Genomic DNA, 17,660 nt, shown 5'->3' with positions numbered 1-17,660 from the left:
CACAGTGAATGTCAACATAAACCAATCAGCCATGACACAAAAACAAGTGCCTGGTTTTATCGTTGTGGCTGATGGGTCCGTTCTAAGAATTCATTCTGAATTATTAGCAAGGGGAAATTCATGGTCTATTTCATTTCATCTAATTAATTGACTAGCAGTTCATTACTATTTAAAATATTAGTTTAGAAATAAATTATAAATAATGATAATATAAACAATATTAATTCAGGCATTTGATTCACGAGCCACTTCCTTTGGCTGAGGTGTTGTATTGTCTGATGACAGCGGACATTAATTAATTTAGTTTCAGTTATTTTCTGTGGTTTCACTTCAGTCAAAAAAGAAACAAACAGTCACTGTTTCTTTGTTATGGCTGAGTGGTGTAAATGTATGGAGCTAGAACAGTCTCATAATGAATAAAGTGCACAAAAGAAGATTCACAAATGTATTTGAGGATTTATATATATATACAGTATATATATAATCCGGGGGGCCGAGGGGAGTCCAATGCAGAAGGTTTGGTTGAAATCGGCCCAGTGGTTTTGGACAAAATGACAGAAAACCACACAGGAGATTTTCAATTTTTTTTTTTTCTTAAGTATATTTTTGGGGCTTTTTTATGCCTTTTTAATGGATAGGAGTCAGTTCAGGGAGTGACAGGAAATGGGAGGCGGAGAGGGGGGGAATGACACGCAGGATAGAGCCGCTCGACGCGGGATTCGAACTGGGGCCGCCTGCAGTGAGGACTGTAGCCTCAACACATGGGGCGGGTGCTCTACCAACTGAGCTAATCACCACCCCAGAGGTTTTCAAATTTTTAACCCCCAGGGGTGATGAAATCTTTTTTTTTTTTTGACCAAAATAAGAATTTCTTCAAATTTCTCCAAATTTGAATATATCATCCGGGGGGCTGAGGGGAGTCCAATGCAGGAGGTTGGGTTGAAATCAGGCCAGTGGTTTTGGAGAAAATGGCCAAAAACCACACAGGTGATTTTCAAAATGTCTAACCCCCAGGGGTGTCGAAATTTTGCACCGAAATTTGGACCAAAATTCAATTTTCTCCAAACTCGGATATATCATCTGGGGGGCTGAGGGGAGTCCAACACAGGTTGGTTAAAATTGGGCCAGTCGTTTTGTCCTCCTGACAGGATCCCCTCATTCCTCATCAGCACCTGCACATCCAGCTGTGCACAGCTTATTTCAGTGGAGACCAACAACTGCAGATGCCCTGGCAGGTGCAGGGACACACAAGTTTGCAGATCTGTGGTCTACACACTGTGAGGATCAGTGTAACGACCATCATGCTGCTGCTGTTGACCACATGTTACCACGCCATCTTATCTGTCAATCAACAGTGGACCTACAGTAGCCTATCACTGCTGACCACATGTTCTACATCCTGCCAGTCCCAGTCAGTGTTGAAAGCAGAGGATGAGAGGACTCTTGCCTCACCATCTCGCTGACTCTGAGATTCTGGACCAGCTCATGACTACCAAGCAATTATGCTGCCACTGAATACTGGAGGTATTTGATTTAATTGTGTGTCAATCTAACTGTTAAAGAAGAATTCCGGTCATTTTCTAAGTAACGCTCTACAGCTCCATAGGAGAAAATCTGAGAAAAATATGAGACCGGACCTACTTCTCCATCCACCTGGTCCTTACCACCACACAAAACTGACGACTGCAGAAATGTGGTGGAGAACGAACCCGAAGCGTGTTGCGCACTTCCATGACCAAGTGTACTGTGCCCACGCACACCTCTTCCAACCGTACCGCGCCAGGGAAGTGTACCGTACTCAAGCACGGCACACTTGCACTCACACTAGCCAATCCATATAATCGGGACTTTAGGGGGCAAACATGCTTGGGCACGGTACGAAACGCCTGGTGTGAGTGCGCATAACTCCGTTAATGAGAGGGCAGTGTTAACATGTGTTTTTATCAAGACAAAAATTAAAGGAAAACATGGATTTAGGAGGAAAAACATTTTGAATGGGAAAAAAGTATCAATATTTTTCCCATCCAAAATCATTTTTCCCTCCTAAATACATCTTTGTGCTTCTACAAAGCATTTGTAGTGATATTCCGAGCATTATAGAGGCCAAAGTCGTGGTTAGAAGAACTGCCCCTATTACGTTTAACTGAAGTGTAGCGCAGCTAGCAGAGGTAGGTCCGGTCTGAACATATCTTTCTCAGATTTTTCCCTATGGTCGCACTCAGGGACCTATAGAGCGTTACTTAGAAAACCGGGATTCTCCTTTTAAACAAATCTTGTTGCAATGACTTCATTCTCTTAAGCCTTTTAATTTTCTCTTGTCAGAATTGGCTCCTCCCTCCTCACCATACATCCAGTCCTGGGCACTGTGCACAATTAATCCGGTTGCAGTTTTTTTGAGTGACATAAAACATCCACTCTGCATCATCAAGAAGCTCCTCAAACAAGTCTTAAACTCATCTTGTCAGGCTTTCCTGGTGGTTGTAGCTATGCAAAGAAAGGATGGAGCATGTCTGTGCTGCTAGGGGATTCCCTCTCTGACCTTTGGTCTTAACCTGTCAGCTACGTCTCGTGTGCTGCCAGCAGAAGATGGACGAGATAGTGTAAATACAGAGAAATCGAAGGACTCACAACAGGGATGCTGGTCGATCTATCATTGTACCTGTTTACACTCAGAGCCCTGCGGGGGTCAAGAGATGTGTAAATGAAGGAAACAAAAAGCCCCCACCCCACCAACCCTCCATCCTATTATCGCATCACCTGACAGCCCACAGCCTCCACACCTCATCACTACATAATGAATGTATGAGCCCACTAGTGCGGGGAAACAAGATCGCCACGTGTTTTGTATTTAGCCGGCCTGGCTTAACTGTAGTGAGCGCGGCACTGCGCCTCTTTATCTCGTCCTGTGCTGTTGCTATTTATCCTGCTGCCAGTGCTGACAATAGCACCATTAGTCATCAGCAGCAATGGGTGGCGGGAGGAAGAGGAGGAGGGTGGGGTGCGACAGGGGTCTGCTGTCTCTTCCTTCATTCCCTTACCTGCCTAATATCATTACCATATTAATTAATATATTATGAAATCTAGTTTGTTGTTTCTTTCACATCAGAATCAGTGAGCAAATGTTGTTTCATATACAATTTATTTCATTTGATAAAGGCATACACTTAGTGTGAGACCAAACATTCTAGAAGAAATGTACATTTTCCCTCTTTTGTTTTTTGATCTTTTTTTTTATTATTTTTTTTTACAGTGAGCTCTTCTTTACAAAACATCAAATCAAAATTTACAGGTCGAAAGAAAAAAAAAGACAATCCTACTGATCACTGATCTGCCCACGGCCACACGAGCACTGTCATCCCTCTGATAGATACTATAGCAGAGAAGTAAAGCCCCCCCATACACAATCCTGGAGACGCATTTTGAGGGCAGTGTGGGCAGCCCATTCTACAGAAGCACGAAGCTGCCACACATTCTTACATATTATTTCCTCAGTTTTCCCAAGATAACAGGATCATTTTTCTGACCCAGGGCCTTGAAGCTGGTTAGCGATGTAGTTAACAAGGCTCATGATTATTTGCGTTGTAATTAGAGCTGCATGATACACAAAAAAACATCATATTGCAATTCTATGTGAAGATATAGTAATATGGTATTTAAATGGGAATTTGGGCATTTCATTTTCACATAAAAATTTAGCTTTTGTACCAAACAAACAGGCCCCTTAACATTTTGAAGGTCTATTTTGTTGGCAATGTTGTGACACATTTTACAAAACAAAAACAAAATAGCTCCTGCGTTGGATAATGCTGCATTGCTATTCGATTAAATTGTGACTTATCACTTTCCTGCTCCTCCTGCTCCAATAAATTATGTTTCCCTCAGTGAACAGCCTACAGTATATATACTGTAGGCTGTTCACAGTATACACTGTTGCTTTGTTTTGTTGAGCTCTGCAGTAATTATATCATTATCCTGGGATAATAAAGTTTTGTTTTCTCAAGTCTCATCTTGAGGAAAATATTATGTTATCTCAAGAACTGGGGGAAATGAAAATGTGTGATTGCATGGCAGCCAAGGGCTTCCGTTTTCTTCTTACTTCACCCTCACCCTCAGGCCTTTATCCAGGACATAACTTTGTCCCATTTGAACCCTTCAGAGTGAAATTTCCGCCCCAAAGTTTGAACCTCTGCGCTTCACACAAGCATCTAAGCAAAGAGATTATCATTAAGTTACAAAAATGACAAGAAGTATAATGGCCTCTTGAACCTTTTTCAAATTGAATCCCAGTGTTCAGGCTTGTGAAAATATGGTAACACTCATGTTTACAGCCCTGCACATCCAGTACAGTAGTTTAAGAAACACTGCTTTAAGTACTAAGATACATTGGGGAAACCCCGTTTCTGAGCAGCTATGAAGAGAATGTGTCATTCATCTGTCTGTACAGCACTTTTGGAGCAGTTAAAGCAACGGGGAAAAAACTGCTTTGAAAAAGAAAAAACAAACAATTTGACAAGACTTTATAGGAAGGGAAAAAGAGATTCAGAACAAATGGACATTTTCTTGTAAAATAAACTAATAAATGAAAAAAAATATCTTTAGCTAACACACTGTCTTTGTGTATGGTTGGTTGAAAAAGTTTTTAAGAAAATTACTGAACATGCACTCACTTTATTTCATATTATACAGTCATATATACAGAGTGGATTAGAGGCTTGTAGTGGAGAGGATTGAGGCTTTTAAATGATTGATGAGCACTCGGCCAGAGAATAAGGAATAAGGGAACCAAGCTCAGAGAAAAATGCAGCACTGCTCTTCCCTAAAAATGTATTTTCACTTTTGGCACGGCAAATCAGATTTATAGAGCACAGATATGATCTTTTCATGGTGTTCCAAACAGGTAGCATCTACATAGAGCAATTTGATTGATTTGCTTCAGTGTGAGCATCCATGAACGGATCGAACCTGTGGCACAAGAGGGTGAACAAAAAACTAAGTGAATCACAATTTCTATTGTGCTGTTGTTCAAAAGCGCTGTGGGGACGATGCAGGCTGTGATGTGCTTTGTTTGAATTGCAAACACCAAGGATGGAAAATCCCACGCTTTCCACACTGCCACTGTATTCAGCTGCATTCAGCTTTAATGAAATGAGGATGTATCTGTCCTTGATGAGCTGCTGCTGCTGCTCTGGGACTTTGATGAATTCCTGCTGAAGAAAGCATGTTTCTTTCTTCCTATAAATAAACACTGAATAAACTTGCAGAATCTTGGGTGTGAACAAGTTTTGCACCATATTCATGTCCTTTATTTGAAAAGATCCAATGGAGCTTGTGCTCTAAAAGTGAAAAGGACAAGGTTTCCAAGTGGAGAATTAACCGAGTTTAATTTAGCACACTCAACATTTTATTTCAGGTAGGCTATAATAGGATTTTTTTTCTTTCTGAGGGTGTATCAAATGACGAGTAAGGCAGTGGAGGAAGTATGAGCGTGAAAGCAGGGTTGTGTCATTTACAGTATCTAAAGTACAAGAGTGGAACAGAGCATGGGTTAATTGTAGGCCAAGAGTCTTTCGTCAGTGCTGAGACCAGAAACGGTGGAGCTGCCTAGATCTACATGTCAGCCCCTCCCCCTCTTTACTAAATGTCGTGAAGCAAGGCTTTTCAGACAGTGAGCAGTCCAACCCAGACCCATGCACAGCAAGAAAAAGCTACTTTCCCTGCACAGTTTACAGCACTGTGCTCTGAACAAGCCTCACTGTAGGTTTCGTGGGATTCTGGATTTGTGCACAGGCCTGCGCTGTGTGGGAAGAATAGCTTTTTTATGCTGCGACACACATTATATGTTACGTAATCTATCACTCAGGTGAAATGAGCCAACATCTACGGCGCACAGCTCGGCTCGTTGGTGCAGTCATTGTGGCTGTGGTTACTGTCCGCGTCCCTCTTCCTCAGCTCTCTGCCTGCCTTGTGACTGCCTTGCTGACCGCTGCTACTGCTGCTGTGGCTGTGGCCGTGGTGGGCCGGTGTCGAAGGCCGCTGCTTGCTGTGCTCCTGGTGGTGCCCGTGATTCTGGTGGTGACCGTGAGCGTGCTCTCTGGCACCACCATGAGCCTCCATGTCATCGCCGTCGACGAATCCAACCCCTCTCTTGGTATCGTCCACGGCTTCGAAGTTGTCGTTGCGGTTGCCGTCGACGATCTCACCCTCCGGCACCACCTGCAGGTAGGCCCTGACCCGGTGGTGGCGCGCACCTGCATCATCACTAAAGTCAATCACGCGGCATTCATAGGTACCCTCGTCAGACGGCTTGACCCGGGATAGGCGGAGTTTATGGGAGATGTTGCTTCCTACAACCTTCACCACCTGGAAAAGATAGGAATAAACAGAGAAAAAAACTAATGGGTAACAAGGTAGTCTAAGCTAATGGTCATATCAGACAACACCAAAAGTGTATCAGGGACGTAACAACAGATATTTGGTAATCAAAACATATTCTCGATTTTCAACACCACAACAAAAAACAGTGCATGCTAACACTTCCATATAGTTTGCAAGCAGGTTATGAATTAGTACCAAAAAAAGTGACAAGAGGTGGGAAAATATGAGATTAAAAAGTCATATTATATTACTTGCAGCATGCTTTCACTATGTTAGCTCAGACAAGCAGTAATGCAGGAATTAGGAAGCTAAAAGGACCCTAACCGTAACCCTAACCCTAACCCCTATTGTCATTGTTTTGTACAGTAAGTTAAAAAAAAAAAACTGCAAGTAGTTTACTCTTGGTCTCTTAAAATTAGATTATAATATATAAACTAATCTACTCCCAAAGTAGATATAGATAGCCTAGATATCTCCTGGTTCAAGATACATATTTGCTTCACTTTATCCATTTATTGGAAAAGAAAACATCAATATCAACATTTCAAACAGCTTTTTGGCTAAATTTCACACATACAGTATTTCATACACATTTACGTGTAAGATTTAGCAAAAGGAGCTTCCATCCACAGTCCCTGCATATGTTGACATTTTTGTTCAAACAAACAAACAAGGAATCAAGCAGACAAAACAACATCAATACATAGCCATACACATTAGAGTTGTGTAAGAAAGGGAATACTATATGTCAAACTATTTTTTCTAACTTTTATGGTAGTCCTTGTGTGCACAAGTTGAACACAAGATATCTCTGTCAGTTTTAGAGATTAGTGATTATTACTTAAAGTTTGATACATGTAAAACATTTATGGTTATCAAATATGAATTAGACTTTGCTGTGTTTGAAAGAGAAAATAATTAAGTGTACATTTGCTGCGTATGATGTGAGACAATGAAAGCTACAGCATTGGTTTGATGCTGAAACCATCCGTGTAACCTGGATACACTCATCCACAGCGGCGCTCCTCAGAGCCAATCACTCACTCAAACTCTGACAAAGGTGCCGTCTAACAAATTCTATTTGTGGCCTTGAAAGTATGAAGACACTACATCTGGAAGCTGAAAGCTTTGCAAGTTCAGAGACCAACTCTGTTGAGATGATGAGAGTCTGGGGACATCATGAGATGTGACGCACAAAGATATAAATACAACTTCATTTATCACCCCCCTTCTTCCCTGTGACGCGAGTCGATGTTGGATAGTGTGCGTACGTATGTGTGTGTTGGAGATAGTCACTACACGTGTGTTTGCAACTGCATGTAAGGTTTAACACTTTCTGTAACACTTTTCACGGTTTGTCGGTTTATCGGCATACAGTATGTTGCCATGTTTTTGTTTTACTATATGGATGTGGGCCAACATCCATTATATACAGAAAACTAATAAGGATTTTCCAGCTGTAGAGCCTGCAGTGTTCAGCTCCACCCACACACACAAACACACTTACACTAACACACACACTCAGTCACCCAAACCACAGCTGGTGCTTTCATTACAGCAAATCAGCAGAAGCTAGCCTGGTGGGAGAGAGGAGAGAGGCTTCATGTTTTTTGTTTTTTGTTTTTTGTTTGTGTTTTTATGTTTTTATGTTTATCTTTTCACGCACAAAAAACAATATCAATATATCCTCATGTTTATCTTTACACATGAAATATTTTTTACTTTCTATTTGCTGATTTTACGCAAAATCCTGTTGAGGGTAAGGACCGTGTGATTAGCCAGCAGGAGTTGTTGCTCTTTTCTGTAATTGCAAAGTGAGTAAAGAGAGATTTAGCAGGAGGAATAGGTCGGCTTGGAGATAATGTGCAGCGGTTCCCTCACCAAGCTCAGTTTTTCAGCTAATTAGAAGGAAAAAGTCAACATTTTGAGTGACTATATGGCTGAGCTTCCTCCCTGCTTGCTGTGGGAAACCATTTGCCTGAGTGAGTTACTAAAAGCCTCGATGGATACCAGAGGAGATATAAAAAGTTCTGCTGACTTCCCTGCTGCCTGCTCCTCCTCCCTTACTGTTTATTGTTTGGACCTGGTATTGCAGTCATAAAGGTGATGCAGGGGCGTAAATGAGAATCTGAATATGATGCACAGCGGGCCATGCCCCCTTGAGCGGGACACTTAACCACCCACGAGTGGCGGCGCTGTCTGCTCTTTGGCTGACACTGTGATTCCTACAAAACCATCATGGATCAAGTGAACGTACTGACGTTGTGTCTCTCATCTTTCGCTGTGCTGAGAGCTTCGCTGAGTGAGAATCAAATCCTTGTGTGTAATACAGCAGTGTACAACATCTGCAGACGATCCAGAACATTTACATTTACATTCAAGACATTTAAATGTAATCAAGGGTTTTGTGTCTCATTTCATCACATCACTCCAAGGCAAACAAAAGGCTTTTCTCAAACAGTGGAAACAGGTAGATTTTTCACTCACACTTATCTTTGTAGCGTCCTTTGGTATCTCCTCCTCTGGAGCAACCTTGCAAAAAAAGAAAAAAAAACACATGGGAAAGGATTAAATCTTAAGTCAGTTTCATTTAACTATGCATTCACATTCTGCTTTGATTTCAGTCACCCGTTTTTAATAAAAAGGGAAAAAGAAAAAAAAGAAAAGAAAAAAAAAATGTATATATAGTATATACACACATTTTGAAATTATACTAAACCAGAAAATCAATCAGTTTTTTTTGTGTGTGTGTGTTTTTACAGACTTTTTCCACATTTAAAGTGTAGAGGTAAAGCAGTGATACTACACAACTTGCTAGCATGCACCTCATGGTGCATGGAATATTAAAAAATCACCTGGTAGGAAAAAACTGAAAATGAGTGTTTTTAAATCAGATTTACAGTAAACCAGGGTAAATACCCTCCCAAGGAGGGAGGGGGTTTAAACAGTATTTTTAATCTGTATCGATAAATAGTTAAATATTTCAGTTGTCCCTTAGGGGATTAAGTTCATCTGTCCACAAACAACAACAGCAATAATGCTGCCATTACTACTTCTAATAAAAAATAATCACCATCATCATAATAACTTGTGGAAGAAATGTGAAAAATATTTTGGGGGGATCTTTTTTTTTCACCCAGAAAAGAAATCACTTGCCCCTCAGGTGTGTTTAAACAGATGGCAGAACAGTAGAGCAATTATCCTTTATGAAAATAAAAATAAAAGTCCTGTCATTAAAGTTAAAATTAAGACCAGATATACTCTGTCACAGAGAGCTTTTTTTGTTTTGTTTTTTTAATGAGTTAATTATTTCCCATCATCATCAGGCTGCCAGGGTTCTTGTGATGACCTCACCTCATTGGTCGTCCAGGGCTGTCTGTCTGTCCAGTCCAGATGGTTCCTGATGTACCACCACTGGATCTCCAGTGAATACGAGGGCGTACCTGCCCCTCTGAAGGAGCATGCCATCTCCACATCCTGACCTCTGTGGGCCGTCATGTCATGAGGCACCTCTGTGAACATGGCTGGACAGACACAACATGAGACATTATTAATATTTAAAAGCTCATTAGTTGATGACTTTCAGTGCAGTTAGAAAACAAGGTCTAAATACATGAAGTGGCCACACAAGACGTTTGAAAGCTCAAATGTAATGTTTCTACAATAATTTTATTTTCCGTCAGGAGGGAGATAAGATGGATAAGCATCATAGATCAAGGCTGTGGTGCAGCTTCAGTAGATTTCCCATTTAGACCCATCTTTGCTGTTGTAAGGCTCAGACTGCAGAAGAAAACATTCAATGACAAATGCCCAGTAATGTATCATAAAGCAGTTTAACAAGTTCCATGCAAAAGCCGTAATTTCCTTCAGCAATGACTGATTAATCTGAGTGATGCTGTGTAACGACTGAATATTCACAGGAACAATATTACAGCAGCCCTGACACTCTGCACATTAATCACTGGGAAAAAAAGAAGAGGGTGAGCTCTTTCTCAGCTGCATTTCCAACATGTGAAGTCACATTATAGCTGCCTGTGATGGTGAGAGTCAAAGTGATGAGGTGGAGTGTGTGATGGTAAAAAAAAGGGAGTGAGAGGAGAAGATAAAACGTGTTTGATCCGAGTCAAGTGTAAAAAGACACAAGGGTTTCTAGAGTTAGAGAGAAAGTTTCTGAAGTGTAACTTTTTTAGTTTTTTAAAATTTATTTTATTTCATAATTTTAATCAACTACATCAAGCCACCTGATTTTTTCTTATTCATTCATTTATCTTCTTGTCCATGCTCTGTAGCACACCATACTGGACATCCCACATGGGATGATGGGATGCCCTTTCTCTTATATCATATTTCTTGATTGTAAACGTGAAAAAAAAAAAGTGAGACTTGCAAAGACAAAAAATATGATGTGTTAAAATGTCTCCTCCCTTAATATGTGTGATAATGCAATTAACATAACACAAAAATAATCTCTCTAAAGAGTTCATGTTTTGATACAATAATTTTTTGGAAGGATAGCGCTGTGTTTCCTATGAAGCCTATATTTCATTGTGAATGTGTGTGTTTTAAACCAAAGGAGAATAAAATTGTTTGACCTTTCTTCCTTTTCAGTACTAGAAGTTATTTATCTTTCAAATTTGTGCAGTAAGCAGCCAAGTGTGACTTAATAATTGCAAAGTCTCCTACACACATCTTTACATCACTTGAATGGTTGACTACTCTACACTGTCCCCTATAAATAAATAAAAATTAAAAAATGATGATGAAAGGTGTAACTGAAACCCTTAACATACATACTACTTACACTCTATATTTGTTTCTGTTGAGTTGTTTTGTAGGAACTATGTAGTACTCCAGCATTATAAAACAACAGTATTTATACTCCAACAAGATAAAGTTACTTAACATGTTGACAGGGAGCATCCAAACACACCACTGCTTTCTGCCTTTGTGGGTTTACATGTCTCATTAAAGGAGGAAGCGCAGCTTGAACTCCTGGATTTCATGTCTTCACAGGATCCAGTGTCTGAACTGGGACACATCTGGAGTGACACTTGTGCCAGCTACTGGCCTGACAGCAGAGCAGTTGTCAGGCTTGGAAAGGCTCAAGCTGGTTGGTAAATGTCAGTAATCTTTTTGTGGAGACTGGAGAGGTCTACTGTTCTCCAAATCGTATTACAGTATGAGCATAGCAAGTTTTTTTGGAATCCCTAAATTTGGCAACTAGTAAATGACAAGCTCTGATCAGTGAGGCCTGTGGGAACAAATCCTCCTACTTAAAAAAAGAAAGAAACTTTTACTCTCTTTTTCTTTTCTTTTTTTTATATTCCTGGCACTTAATGGGCAGCTTTTCAGCCAGTTTTTTCATCATCCACATCAAACGTCACAGACTCAAGCATCACAAACTTAAACAACCCTGAAAAAAGGCTGTTTTTCCTGACTGGAGCTCAGCAGGTCAGCCTTTCATACTAGAAGAAAACATTTTAGGCATATGACTGACACTTGTAATTTTAGCTTAACAAACAGACATTAAAGCATAATGGCACTGTGAATTTCCCTTTACTTCCACAGACTCTCATGAGTTAGTTTCCTTATTTTGTGAATATAAAAGTTTGTTTTTGACCAAGTAATGGTTTAAATAAAAACTCTATCTCAAGATTCACATTCTGACTTTTACTCTCTGGAGATGTGAAGCTTTCACCTACACATCAAAGTTTTCCTCAGAGAACAGTGTTTACTCGGAGCTCAAGGTTTTTCTTTTTTTTTTGTGACACAATGAGATGCGGTTGAAAGCTGAGCAGAAAGTTAATAAATGAAACTTTGAGTTATGTTTTTTAGACAAAAGTGCTTCTTTTTTGTATTTTCATAAAGAAGTGTAACTTTTTGGCAGGAAAAAAACAAGAATAACTGAGCAATAAGCACCAGCTAACAATGGTCACAGGTCACACCACAACAACTGACTACTGTTGAAGTAAACCTATAGAAAGCACTGAGTTGAACAAATGTGTGTTTTATTACTGTTAAATTTAAGCTTTAAAGACAATTTGTTATTTAATTTTTTCACGTGTTTTAGTTTTATGCAATAAATGTAACTAAACAAATGTTAAATAAATTTACAGTCAGTCTGTGGTTTTGAGAAAATGTTCTGGTATCAACTGATGAAAAAATAAAACAAGTAATAATCTTGCTCTCACAGGCTAAATTACTAGCCAGTGACAAGTGAGAGTCCTGTTTGATCACCATACAGATTGGTTGGACTCTCTGGACTTGCCAGCACATTTGAAATTTTGTGCTTATCCGTCTCTTCACACTCAACAAATTACACACTAAATTTTGAAGATGACCACATCCAATGGATTCCTTCTTTTTGTTGAAATGACTCCTATTATTTATCGTGATCCCTCACGTTTGTCATGACAGCTACAGTAAGGCTGGTGCACAAATAATACCTTTGTAAAAGCCACTTTTTATATTTATTAATAAAATGTAGAGGGAAAACCATAACATGCCAGATTTCACACAGTATGACCAAAGGCAGTTACTGGCTCCATGAGCCCCTCATGAAAATAAGTTTCGAGTGTGAATGTCACAATATTTTCCACTTCTCATGAGGAAATTTTCCATATTACAACTTGGTCATGTTTTGCTTTCCTTTTTGGGAAATCCTGTGTTACAGATGAAGAGTTTTGCTCTACCATGTTCTCCTGGTTCATTAACTAAACTCTAATTTGTAATGTTGCTCTGTCGCTCTGAGCTTCGTCCAGACACTTTGAGTGACACTTCAGAGGTGTTTTTAATTATGGAGTTAGCTTTAAGAATTCTGAACTTTTGTGCTCCTGCTCATAGATTTGTCTAGCTTATTCACTCAATAAGAACGAGTCAGACCTGTGCCAACTAAGTGCCAATTTTCATATGGGCTCATAGATTAACCTTGGCTGTTCAAACTGTGACGCTGGGCTATGGATCTGTCTTGTATTACAAGAGCAGTGTAAGCCTCGAGTCATACATCCCTCTTGTACATTGATCTGGAAATCTGCTTGTATTTTTCATTTGTGAAACCTGAAACGCACCAGGTATCGATTTGACAATACACAGCCAGAGCCAGCTACAATGCCCACAGACCCTGTCTTATAGATAATATTCAAAGCTGGGACATAAAAACTGCTGCGTAAGAGATAGAGCCTCTGAAGTTGCTCTCAGCAATGATAATCTGTCTTTTCCCACTTAGTGCAAAGCTCACAACGCAAAATCCATGCACACTTTTCTTCTGCCCGAACGTTTTGCATACTTGAAAACTGCAGGAAGATGTGATAATAACTGGCAGATCATTTCAATGCAGGTGTGACTGCTTTAATCAAACAATTTACAGAATCCAAGCAGCAGACTGCTGCAATCTGATCTCATGGGACCCATTTCTCAGTCTGTCTTAAATCTTCTTTTATTACAGTCGCTTCACTAGTGTGCAAATTATACTATGCCATTAAGGGGAGTGTTACAGTACTTACAGTATGCTGCTTGATTAACTCAAGCTGTCAATTAATAGTACTGGAGTAAAAAGTGCAATAATTCCCGCAGAAATGTGGATGGAGTAGAAGGATGAGGTAGCATAAAACATAAACACTAAACAAAGTGCAGATACCTCAAACTTTAAGTACAATAGTTTGAACTTTCAGTTAACATGTTTTTTTTTAAAAATATTATTCAGTTACCCCACAGGAAAAACTCAAATAAAAATTAAGTAATAATAAACTCAATGTCAAAACAAACCCCAACTACAATGGACACTGGTGCTTGTATCAATGACAGGAGAAGAATACTGCTGAACAAGCTGCTACGGGAGCCAAACAGTGGCCAAAAGGGATAAAGGTAGGGGTGGCGTGGCTGGAAATAGAACCTTGGCATGAAGAAACATGGTGGGGTGCCCAGACCAGTGTCCAGCTGCAGCTGTCTGTGTGGAGTTCTTCATGTTAAACAACTGGAGCTGCTGTTTCAATGTGTAGCCTATTATTCGCCACTGGTGTCCGCTGCACTTATTCCTCCTTATTGTCTCACATCTCATGACTGAGTGCCCATGGATAATGACAATTTCTAAAAAATGGACGTACTATGAACTAGTAGCCAACATTAGTAAGCTAAACTGTGGCGTTGAGGTAACATTTAACTGTAGGTTACAGGACTAAAGTTAGAAACTACAGCTACTATTAGTTTGCTGAAGCTAAAGTAAGAAAATAGCAAATTAAATCTAAAATCTTGTTATTTTGCAAAACTGTGACTGTGTCCTAAATCACTCACTGATTCACTAATTGGGAATTATATATCGAGAACTAGTGAGTTAAAATGAAAAACACACTCTACTACTCCACCATGCAGTTAATTACGTTACTACAATTGCATAATTAAAACGTTCCAGATCAATGCTGACAGCGATCATGACCACGATGCGTGGCTGCAATGCATTATGGTATATATTGCTTGGTTAATGCATGACCATTGATTGTACACTACTATACTTGTGAGATGCTATGACTCCACTATAGGTATAGGCCATTTACTGTGATTCTCACTATACTTTCGGACAGCACTACAAAATGTGTAGTGTAGTCACTATAGTTCACTATATAGTGAGCAGTGAGTGATTTCAGACACAGCCTGTAACTTTAAACTCATTTCAGAAAACATTAGTTTACTAAAATGTAACTTAAAGCTCAAATTAGACACTATGTACTCTAATCCACAAACTCTGAAAGTAAGAGAGTAAAAATGCTGGCTAGGTATACTGCTACTATACATAAGCATCTACCTGACACACATGGGAGAATCAAAATGTGTCAAGGTATAGGCCTACAAGGTATAAACATAGAAAATATGCGTTTATGAATGTTTCAACCCCTTTGGACAGTCCTTTGTTGTTGTTCTTTTGTTTGTTTGTCTTTACCTCTGTTAGGGGTGTCCAAGTCATATCTCCCCTGTAATCTGAACCCTGACTTCCACACCTACTGGATTCTCTATTAATTGATACAGCATCATTTACTCCGCTGCAAATCCCTCTTCTTCTTCATCATCTTCTTGTGCAACAATGATTCTTCAAACAAGTGGTTATCTAATGTTGTATCTCTCAGCAACAGCCATCTCTAATCTGCACACTGTCGCTTGATGAGGCTATAACCATGCCTGCGATGAGTTGGGTCTGCTCACCCTCAAGCATTATCATTATCTCCAAAACAAACACTGGTAGGCTCTCAGGCAATAGCCGCAAATAAGTGCTCAGAGAGCTTCAGTACAGCAGCCAAGTCAGACTCCACACCAGCCCATTCACCACGGCGAAGAAGGAGAGGTGGACGGAGAAATGAACATGAGAGAAAAAGAGTGTTTATGGGAGTAAGAGAAGAAAAAACAGCCTGAGTGTGTGTGTGTGTGTGTTTGTGCAGCAGGAAATAAATTATTGCCAGAGATTGAATTAATGAGCAGGTCTGTGTTTATATGAGCATGAGGCCCAGCGTGTTTGTGAGAGAGTAAAATATAGCAAGAATAAACGGGAAGAATTAATATGAGACTGTGCATGTGACAGAGAGGGAGAGGGAGAGGAGGACGGTGGAGGACAATGTGTGAGGTAGTAGATAGCTGTGGGCGGAGAAGCTGCAGGGACGCGTGTTATCGTTTATTTCTTTGAGAAATGGAATGAGGCAATTACAGCTGTGATAAAAGAGGAGCAGGAGGTGTTTCATTGTGGCGTTGTCTCACTCCAGCCTCTCTAAACTTCCATCTTACTCCACTTAATAGCTCCATTTCTTGAGATGCCAACATTTCAGAGAGCAAGGAAGGAGACTGTTGTATGTTATACTTAAAGAGCATTAAAAAAATATAAAATAGAGTAGAGCTGTAGGAGTTGTTCAGAAGTCACATACAGGGCATAATGGCACACAAGACTGGATTAATGAGTGGGAGGGGAACACTTGTCAAATCCATGCGCTACAGACCGGACATTTAGTCTCATCTGAAACTGATCTAAGTACAGACTTTATAGACTTACTTATATCTTTTTATATATTATACACTGTTGCCCATAAAGTTGGAGTAATTTTGTTTTCAGACACATTGCTCTTTTGATTCCTATTATAAAGGTTAATTGTGGTTTAATTTTCACAGTGATACGTTTGGAAGAGATTGATCAATAAAGAATAAATCACATTGTTGCAATCATTTAAAGCAGAAGTAAGCGGAATGTTTGTGTTAATATAAGTCTTAAATAGTTATATCTTCCGACAGCAATCACTTATATAGAGTGTTTGGTCTGAAACACGGGTCTGTCAGTCACTCTGCTCTGCTGTAAGCCGAGGAGAAAACTTTCCTTGTATCCTACAACCTTTATCCAATGAGGAGAGAGAACGGCATGAAGGGGCGGTCCTCTCTGTGTGTGCAGCCAAGGGATGCGCGTGAATGTGGTGACGTAGGGACGAGGGCGGGGACTGCTAACTCCATCGGCTGACAAGAAGTTAGCCAAAACGACCGGATCGCTTACTTCTGCTTTAATGAGAAGAACTTACAACTTTATGGGAAACAATATATATATACTATATATATATATTTTTTTTTTTTCAGCAGAAATCTTAGCAGATTTCAGGGAAGTCTAAACATCACTTTTACACTCTCTTACCAGCACCAAACAGGAGGAAGAGTCAGCAACTACAAACATCTAGAAACTAAAGAGCCAGATGTTTATCCGATGGGTTATTAGAAAGCAAATCAGAGATTAAAGGAGGCTGGAGATTGGACTGAGATTCATCACCTGGACAGAAACACAAGTCAAAATAGGTGATAAAGTTGCTCTGTGTCTGCTGGATGTGTAAGTACATAATTGCTAACATATTTTTTCATGGAGGCATGCCAGCTTGTTTTAGTGTTCAGCTGAATACCATTTAGCTGTCTTGCTGGTTTACATTAAGGTGTGACACAAAACCCTGCTACCACACAACTGCTACACTTTAATAATTAGAAATTTACAAATTGGTAAATGGTCTGTATTTATATAGCGCTTCACTATACCTGTAACGATACCCAAAGCGCTTTACAGTACATCGCATTCACCCATTCACACACACATTCACACACAATTTACAGTTCATTTACAGTTCATAAAAAAGCTGATACAATCAATGTACAATCAACATAATAAACACTAGTGTTCATCATTTGTCATTTGTTGACCTGATGATTGAAGGCCATGACATAACTGACATGTCTTCTAAAGGGGACATGTATTATGGAAATAGCACTTTGTGGAGGCTCTT

General features: G+C 39.8%; 1 protein-coding gene across 1 annotated transcript in view; it reads right to left on the bottom strand.

The window, feature by feature from the left end:
- Positions 1-5,565: 5,565 nt before the first annotated feature.
- Positions 5,566-17,660, bottom strand: part of vstm2la (V-set and transmembrane domain containing 2 like a) — a 48,779-nt gene continuing 36,684 nt past the window's right edge. The window contains exons 2-4 of the mRNA XM_085781192.1: positions 9,730-9,899; positions 8,863-8,907; positions 5,566-6,360 (exon numbers count right to left, since the gene is read on the bottom strand). Of these exons, the coding sequence (XP_085637318.1) occupies positions 5,878-6,360; positions 8,863-8,907; positions 9,730-9,899 (698 nt within the window). The 3' untranslated portion in view covers positions 5,566-5,877. The remainder of the gene's footprint in view (positions 6,361-8,862; positions 8,908-9,729; positions 9,900-17,660) is intronic.

This window comes from Trachurus japonicus, chromosome 7 (genome assembly GCF_045865225.1).
Source record: "Trachurus japonicus isolate A0001 chromosome 7, Traja_1.0".
Taxonomy (NCBI): domain Eukaryota; kingdom Metazoa; phylum Chordata; class Actinopteri; order Carangiformes; family Carangidae; genus Trachurus; species Trachurus japonicus.
This window is presented reverse-complemented; position numbering and strand designations above follow the sequence as displayed.